Genomic DNA, 9016 nt, shown 5'->3' with positions numbered 1-9016 from the left:
TTTTTTTTTTTTTTTTTTTTTTTTTTTGGTGCCAGGGATCAAACTTGCAAGGCAGGAGGCAGAAACCACCAAGCTAATCCCCGGTCCGCGGCCTTTTTTTTTCCCAGACAGGGTCTCTCTATGTAGTTTAGGGTGGCTTTGAACTCACTGTATAGCCCAGGCTAGCCTCAAGCACAGCAATCTGCCTGCCTCAGCCTCCCGAGTGCTGGGATTACAGGTGTGTGCCACCATACCTAGCTGGAATCTATTTTTTTTTCTAATGAATTAAATTTATTGGACTGCCGCCTGCCTCTCAAGTGCAAGGGCCCAAGTTTGATCCCCAGTACCAAAAAAAAATTTTTTTTATTAGTGCATTTTAGGTATATATAATGATCACACTCATCATAGGGAATTTGTACTTGTACACGATATATCTTGATTTTTTTTGCCCATTTCGCTACCCTCCTTTGAACTGCTCTACACCTCATTTACAAAAGCTTTGTTTCTATTTTTCTCCTTATTTTCTCATTTTTTGTTTTTTGGGGATTCTTTTTTTTCCCCAGTACTAGGGATCGAACCCAGGACTTGGCGCTTGCAAGGCAGGCATGGTGCCACTGAACTAAATCCCTGGCCCTGGAATTGATTCTTAAATCACACCCTTTCTTCTTCCACCCACTCTTGTCCCATTACTGACCCTTGAGTGCAGTTCTCGTGGCAGGGCCAACATTCATTCCGAACATCTGGGTACTTGTAGATAGGACCTTTAGCACCTAGGACTCCATGGGGGCAACTGCTCACACAGTGGGGTCCATCTCGAAAATGGGCACACTGAGCACAAGCATCAGAGCCCTGGGTAGAAGAAAGAAGGTCAGAATCCTAAAACAGGTCTCACTGTTAATTCCACACCTCCCATGAAGGACCAACCCAGCTATTTAGGAACCTCTGCAGCAAACTGTTAATGTTATCTGGCTGCTGTGGGCTGTGCTGGAGATTTGGCTGTGACTCCCTAGACACTCCAGGTGTTGGCCCTCCCCACCTTCCTTAGAGATGGGCTGCCATACCGAGCCATTGCATGTGGCAGTGCCCTCCATGGGCTGGCATTCTGGGTGACAGGAGAAGCATTCAGCTTCAGAGGCAAACTCACGAGGCTCCCTACAGTGGAGGATAAGGAAGAGGTGTCACTTCCCAACTCCCGACCTTCGAGCCTTGATCCTACAAGGAGGATCGCATTCCCACCAAGGCATATGATGAATGTTGCTCAGGGCCCATGAGGTGTCACATGAACAGATACATCCCAGGGCCCCAGCCCATCCTTCCTGATGGTCTCCTTTTACCATACCCATTCAGAAAGTTGCAGTGGGTTACACAGACACCCCCTCGACTGTAGTTTCGACAGGATAAACACTGACCAGGGCCTGGGCCCCAACATCCCCCGGAGCACAGCGGGTCACACACTTTGCCCTCTGCCACTGGAAAAGAAGGGGTAGATCAGGAGTCTGAGGACACTCAGCAAGCCCTTTCCAGAGCTCTTCCTCCTTACTGTTTCCAGCCTATCCGCTCCTCTGTCCTTGGTTCCACCCTCAGCCCAATTCTGTTTCTAGGGCAGCGCAGTCCTCACACACCTCACCTTCCCTCTCCATACCCTGCAGCCCACTCCCCTCACTCACCACAATCCCTGCGGGGCCGATTATGCTTGATGTCCAGTCTCTCTTCTGCAGGCCCCCGAAGCAGCCTGGTCCAGTTCACAGTGTGGTGGTAACAGAGCTGGCGGTTGGCACTGATGTAGACACGGCCAGCACTTATTTCCTTCAGGGATCGGAGGCCCAGGGATGTGACATTCAAGTTCTTCATGATCAATAATGAGAAGCCCCGACTGAGAATAAGGGGACAGGATGAGAAGGCAGACTACACAGGGAAAGTTATACATACAGTGGACATTTTCTCACTCAAAAATTTACTGTGGGAGCCAGGCGTGGTGGCGCATGCCTGTAATCCCAGCACTCGGGAGGCTCAGGTGGAAGGATTGTTGTGAGTTCAAGACCAGCCTGGGCTACATAGTGAGTTCCAGGTCAGTCTCAACTACATAGTGAGACCCTGTTTCAAAAAAAACTAAAAAATTAAAAATTTACTGTGGGTCCAGGCATTTAGCTCAGTGGCACCGCACCTGCCTTGCAAGCACAAGGTTCTCAGATCAATCCCCAGTACAAAAAGAAAAATTGCTGTGGGCGAGTCTTGCCCAGTGGAAGGAGCTGTTCCCCCTTTAACTTTTTCCTCACTGAACTCACAGACCCCTGCGGGTGTCGCAGGGAAGGAAAGGGTGCCCACCTCCACACCTCTTACACCTCTTACTCACTTGTAGAGACTTCTGCCCCCAATGGTTGTCAGATTGGAAAAAACACTGAAGTTGTGCATGTGTGGAGGCCAGGACTGGATGTTCAGATAACCTAAGGGGTTGGAGGAGGTGTATGAGCAGGAAGTCTCTGCTTCCTTTCTCTGGTTCTCCTGGCCCCTCCTTGTTGCTTGGGACCTGGTTTTCCCAAGCAGTTAAGATCTCCTCCCCCATCACCTGTGATCTCTCGTACTGTCCGGAACACGTTGAGCTTCTCAGGGTCTAGGGCAGGGATCTTGTGCCAAGGGTCTCTGGTGAGAAAAGTCAAAGCTGGTCAGCAAGGTAAAGGTATATAATCCAGTAGCAATGAAAACACCTTGTCTTTAAAGTTGGTTTTTCTACATGTTAATCTGTGTGTGCTGGGGGGGTGTTAGGTGAGCAGTGCCACTGAGCTACATCTCCAGCACAATGAACCTGGTTTCTAAATGCTGTTTTCCACTCAAAGCAAACAGGGCTCCTTGGAAAAATGCTGAGGTAGGGGAAATACAACATGGGCCTAGAGCTTAGGCCCTAGGGCATCCTGTGCCCAAAAGTAAGGAAGTCCTCAAAGAATAAAGGGAACATGCACCAAAACCATGGAAGCAAGCATAAAAGGGCCAAATCAGGGCTGGAGATTTAGCTCATTGGTTCCACTGCCTGCCTCGAAAGCGCAAGGTCCCAAGTTTGATCCCCAGTATCAAAAAACAACCCCAAAAAGGACCAAATCAGGGATACTTAAACACTAAAATATGAATGTGAAAGACCAAAAACTAGGCTGAGTGTAGTGGTACATGCCTATAGTCCCAGCACTTAGGAGGCTGAGGCAGGAGGATTGCTGGGAGCTTGGGGCCAGCCTGAACTACACACACAGCAAGACCCTGTCAATAAACAATAAACAAATAAATAAATAAGAGCTGTAGATGTAGCTCAGTGGTGATATCTACATAGACCAGGCTTGGGGTATTGCTCCATGGTACAGCACTTGCCCAGCAAGCACAAGGCCTTGGTTCAATCCTTAGCCCCTAAAAACACACAAAAGCAACCTTAACTTGGCTGAAGATGTAGTTCAGTGGTGGTTCAGGCTTACTTAGCATGCCTGAGATTATGGATTAGATCCCTAGCACCAAAAGATTTAAAACATGAGGACACAGCAGACAAATTCAAGATAAAGACTGTCCAACACTCACCAAAAATGTCAGTGTCATGGAAAACTAAGCAAAAACTGAGGAAGTGCTGTATGTTAAAAGTGACTAAAGAGAAATGGTAACTGAGTGTAACTGTGTGATCTACGTATGACATCAGCAGGAGAATTAGTGAAATCTGAATACAGTCTGTCGATTAGGTAATATGTATTTTCAGTGTTTATTTTTCATTCAGGCCATTGTACTTTCGTTACATAAAAAAGTTTTGTTGTGGGGCAAGGGAGTAGCTCAATGGAAGAGCACTTGCCTAGCATATATGAGGCCCTCGGATAAATTCAATTCCTAAAATTCCACACACAACAAAAAGAGAAAGAAAACACGTTCTTGTTTTTAAGGTACATGCTAAAATACAGCAGGGGTAAGGTAGTGCTGTTTCTGGAAATTCACCTTCCAATGGTTCAGAAACACAATAGCATGATTTATTGTTTGTACGTATGGAGATATATATATGTATCCATATATACATACCTACATACATATATGAAATAAGCAGGAATGGTTGCTCACGCCTATAATCCCAGCACTCTGGCAGGCTGAAGAAGGACAGTCACTAAACTGAAGCCCAGCCTGGGGAGCTTAGCAATTTAGCAACTTAGAAGAAAGAAATGATAAAATCATAGGTGGTATGTTTAACATTTAGGGAATCTCAGTAAAAAGCATATAGACGTCTTTATATCATTTTTGTGACCTTAGTTATAGAACTAAAATAATATCAAAATTAAAAATTAGCTGGGGCTGGCGATTTAGCTCAGTGGTTCTGGTGACTGCTTCGCAAGTTCAAGGACCTGAGTTCCATCCCGGTACCAAAAGAAAAAAAAAAAAAAAAAAGCTGGGTGTGGTGGTACACACCTGTAATCCCAATACTTAGGAGGCTGAGGCAGGAGGACTGCTGGGAGTTCAAGGTCAGCCTGGAATACATAGTGAGATTCTAGCATACCTGAGATTCTGGATTAGATCCCTAACACCAAAAATTTTGTCCCAAAAAACAAAACAAGAGGACAGGGATGTAGTTCAATGGTACAGCACCTGCCTGGCAAGTATAAGGTCCTGAGTTGATTCCCGATACCAAACAAAACAAAACAAAAGTAGAGAACCCCCTGTCTTAGACAGAAGCCTTCTTTCTCTCAATAAATTTTTCCTACTCTCTCAAAAAAAAAATTAAACTGAAAAGCCAGTTATGGTGGTGCACACCTATAATCCTATTACTCCAGGCTGAGATAAGAGGATTGCTGCCAGTTTGAGGTCAGTCTAGGCTACGTAGTGAGTTTGAAGCCACCTGGAACTACATAGTGAGACCCTGTGTTAAAAAAATAAATAAATAGGGCCGGGGATTTGGCTCAGTGGTTCCACTGCCTGCCTGGCAAGTGCAGGGGACTGAGTTCGATCCCTGGTACAAAAAAAAAAAAGAATAAATAAATAAATAAATAAATAAAAGCCAAGTGTGGTGGTGCAAGCCTGTAATCCCAATACTCAGAGGCTGAGACAGAAGGATTACAAATTCAAGTGTAGCCTGGACAACTTCGCAACTGGGCAAGATCATGTCTGGCAATAAAAAAATTTAAAAAGGGTGGGTATAGAACAACAGTGCAGAGACCCTGGTTCCAAAATAGAGAAAGGGGGGGCTGGGGATTTAGCTCAGTGGTTCCGCCAACTGTCTTGCAAGTGCAAGGACCTGAGTTTGATCCCCAGTACCAAGAAAAAGAGAGAGAGAAAGGGAAAAAAGCAGGTGGACATAGTGTTTCTGTGAATTTCTCCATCTCTCTGTCTCTCTTCCTCAAACACATACATTTTAAGTTTTGTCCTACGGATCAGAACGTCCCTTTTTTTCCTTTGTTGTTCCAAGCAGCAGAATTAGGGGAAACAGTTGGAAATTACAGGAAGGCATATTTTTATCTAAGTTTAGAAATAAGTTTTTGAAAACTTCAAGGAAAAAGATACATTGTCCCTGTGTAACATCACTCATCAGGATATTGCTTGTTTAAGGGTGTCCCTGAGGGCGTTTAAACCTTAGACATGAAGTTGAGTTCAGCATTTTCTCAAGTCAAAGGCAACTGTGAAGACTTTATGACTTAGATTTCTAGTCACTCCACATAGGGACAGTGCAGGCCAATAAAATGAACCCCGTGGGAGACTGAGGAGGGAGGGTAAAGTCTCTAACCCATTGAGGCCGGTGATAAGAAAGTCCAGGTTGCCCAGGATCTTGGTGCAGTTCACAAACCCATCGATGTTGCTGGAGTCCACAGTCTGGAAGTGACTCCCAGCACCTGTCCCTTCACAGGCTGCAAACACAAAAGTGACTCAGTGAGGGTAGCCTAAACAGCCTCAGAAGAAAGGATGTGTCACCATAACTCTACCATCTCCTATTCACCTTTAGGGCACAACCCTCCACAAGGCTCACACACGTTGACACCATTTTTATCTACTTCCATCTTGTCAGGAGGACAGGCCCTGACACAGGATGTCTGGTCCACCACAAAGTTATCTAGGGAAAAAAGGGAGCACCATTAGAAATGAGGGAGGAATGCTGTGTACTACCAAGGCGTCCCCTTCTTTGGGCCCTTGCACCCTCCTGCTCTGCAGTGGATTGGCCTCATTTTGCGCTGCACTATAAGTTAGAAACTCCCTTGGCTCTCCATTGCCCTTAAAGGCTTGGAAGCAGCAGCTAGAGGAAGAAGCTAAGGATCCAGTGGAGAGGTCACTCATTGAGGGAAGTCAGATGATCACCATTTGCTGTCTAAATCCACTACACAGCACCCAGCTTGATCCCTTTTTCTACCCAACCTGGACCCACTATCATTTCTTCCTCTCAGGTACTTACGGGGACAGCTGGCCACACAAACTCCTCCATACTGGTATTTGGTGTAGGGATTGGGTTCCAGTTGGAAAGTGAGTTTGTTGTACACAAGAGGCTGTGGGCACAGGGACACGCAAGCTCCACTGTCATTGAAGTGTCGGCAGGCCTGGGGACACAGGAAACTCCTGACATTCGTGGTACCTGTGGACCCTACCTCCTCCACACAACCCACGCCCTGCTTTTAGAAGCTATGTGCCTAGCAGGTGTACGTACAAAGCAGTCGGTGTCCTGAGGGCCAGAGCAGCCCCCAGCACACTCATCGTGGCAGCATTGGTTGGGGTCAGGCCCAAAGCAGTGACCATTACATTGAGGGGCACAGATGGTCTTTGTCACTATGGAGGGGAAAAAAAGCATGGCTATCAGGGCTCCCAGGACTGAATTCCAAGGCCACTACTCATCCCCATCCTCAGCACAGACACAGGCTTGGCAGGGCTGTATGAACTAGAACTTTTTTTTGTTTTTGTTTTTCTTTTTCTTTTTTTTAGTTTTTTGAGAAAGGGTCTCACTATGTAGTTGAGTCTGACCTCAAACTCACTATGTAGCCCAGGCTGGTCTTGAACTCACAGCAATCCTCCTGCCTCAGCCTCCCTCCCTAGTGCTGGGATTACAGGTGTGCACCACCTGTGCCCGGCTGAGCTAGAAGTTTTTTAAAGGGAAATTCAAACCCACATGTCTGGCAGTCCTCTGGTCCAGGTCCCCAGCAACGCCCCTTGCAGACCTCATGGCAGGGTGGACCTGGTTAGGAAGAAAGGCAACACGAGACCGTCAGGACTAAGAAAGGCTTGCTTGGATCAGCAGGGTATGATGTCAGCACACAGGAACCTCAATCCCAGGGAGCAAGAGCCAGGGCAGTGTCCCTCCCTGCCTGTGTAGAGCTGGGCTGGGCACAAGTGAGCTTGTCAACAAGGGGTGGAGCCACGCCCCCACACCACCCACTGGGCAGCTGAAGGGGAGGCACTGGGGCAAATGCCAACCTCAGACCCAGCCCCAACCAGGAACTTGATTCCTCCTGGGCAAACTGAGCCCAGTAGGAACATATGCTTGTGAAGGGGCAGGGAGCGGCAGGGTCAGTGTAAGTAGGGAGATGCTCAGTGGAAAGGGCAATGGATGTGCAGCCTAAAGATCTGGCTTCCTTGCACAGCACCCTGAGATCTCTTGCCACTTTTGCTGATACACTGTTTCTGTGGTGTGGATCTCGGGGGCCTGCCTGGGTCCCTCCTGGCAGGCTCTTGGACAGAGGGCCTGGGATGACTGTTCAGTGGAGAGGGTGCTCAGCTTAGGGATAGAATGAGGATGTTTTGGTGGGGTTGCAAGGAGCAGTCTTGATCACAGTCACTCACAGCTTCTGCCATTGTCCTTCACCACTATCTCGGCGCTGGGGTGCCTCACGATATCCCGCCAATCAATTGTGTCCATGTGGCAAAGCTTATCATTCTTCTCAATGTAAACACCCCCAGACAGAATCTCTGATGTAGGGAACAAAGTGAAAAGTTAAGGGCTATAGCACGGCCCTTCCTCTTCCCTCCCTGCCCCTAGTAGTCCAAAAGGACACCAGACACCCAGGAGGAGGGAAGTGCAGCAGACAGAGTCCAATTAGCTCCACGCTGCAGGCAAGGGCTGCCTTCTAAGAGGAGGAGTCAGGTCAGAGACACTCCTGCCTTCTCAGACACCTGTCCAGATCCCAGATCCAGTTTAGCCGGTGGAGGAGGAGAAGGGAAAGAAGGAAAACACATCTTTGACTCAATGCCCCTTCCCCCAGACCTACCCAAGTGTTTTCCAACTAACTGGGACAGGAAGCCATAGCAGGTGGCCAGGTGGCCAGGTGGGATTTAACCTTTCTGTTCCTCCAGCTTATGGTGAGTGGGGAGGGAGGAAAGGCAGCACTCCAGGGAAGGAGGGACACCAGAATACAATGCACCTTGAAGTTGGAGGCCTAGATATCAGATTCAACTCCCAACTCCAACTCCAGCCCCACCATAAGGACCTCCCCTCCTGGGGCAGATGCCCTCAGCTCCCTACGGGGCTCTTCTACTGTTTAAAGAATGGTAGACTTTGAAACTATAATGGTCAAGCAGTCTTGGGTCATCACCAAAGAGGTGCCTGTCAGCAGGATGCTGAGGGTAGGACTAGAAAAAAATCGTAGGACACTGACCCGTGAGCTGGGTAAAACGGAGCTGGCGCAGAGCGTGGCTGGAGTTGGTGTTATAGTTCAACATGACGAAGATGGCAAACTTCCCATCATAGACCTGGGTCCCCCGCACCACTCGGAGATTAGGCAATGGGAGTGTAGAGAATTCGTTCATGGCCACCAGGACATAGCCTGTCACTTCTCGAATCCACTGTGATGGAGCAGATCACATCAGTGAGACAGACAACAGGACAAAATCTCAGCCCTTTCCCGCCTTAAGGTATTAAGGAGTCCTTAACTATTTTTTGCAGTGCCAAGAATGGAATCCAGGGCTTCACACATTTTAGGAAAGCTCTCTACTCCTGGCCTTGAATCTTTAACTCATTGCCTAAGTTGGCCCCAAATTTCTGGGCTAAAGTGACCTTTCCTGCCTCAGTCTCCTCGTGGCTCCGGATTTTTTTTTTTTTTTTTTTTTTTTTTTTTTG

At 47.6% G+C, this 9016-nt stretch overlaps 1 protein-coding gene across 1 annotated transcript in view; it reads right to left on the bottom strand.

Annotated features, from left to right (window-relative positions):
• Positions 1-9016, bottom strand: part of Erbb3 (erb-b2 receptor tyrosine kinase 3) — a 17089-nt gene that overhangs the window by 6741 nt on the left and 1332 nt on the right. Inside the window, exons 3-15 of the mRNA XM_010644715.3 lie at positions 8556-8742; positions 7744-7869; positions 7073-7138; positions 6617-6735; positions 6368-6509; positions 5918-6031; positions 5708-5828; positions 2546-2619; positions 2333-2423; positions 1647-1852; positions 1319-1448; positions 1041-1131; positions 674-828 (exon numbers count right to left, since the gene is read on the bottom strand). Of these exons, the coding sequence (XP_010643017.2) occupies positions 674-828; positions 1041-1131; positions 1319-1448; positions 1647-1852; positions 2333-2423; positions 2546-2619; positions 5708-5828; positions 5918-6031; positions 6368-6509; positions 6617-6735; positions 7073-7138; positions 7744-7869; positions 8556-8742 (1622 nt within the window). The remainder of the gene's footprint in view (positions 1-673; positions 829-1040; positions 1132-1318; positions 1449-1646; positions 1853-2332; positions 2424-2545; positions 2620-5707; positions 5829-5917; positions 6032-6367; positions 6510-6616; positions 6736-7072; positions 7139-7743; positions 7870-8555; positions 8743-9016) is intronic.

Source organism: Fukomys damarensis, unplaced genomic scaffold (assembly GCF_012274545.1).
Source record: "Fukomys damarensis isolate Sample0158 unplaced genomic scaffold, DMR_v1.0_HiC HiC_scaffold_15, whole genome shotgun sequence".
NCBI lineage: Eukaryota > Metazoa > Chordata > Mammalia > Rodentia > Bathyergidae > Fukomys > Fukomys damarensis.
This window is presented reverse-complemented; position numbering and strand designations above follow the sequence as displayed.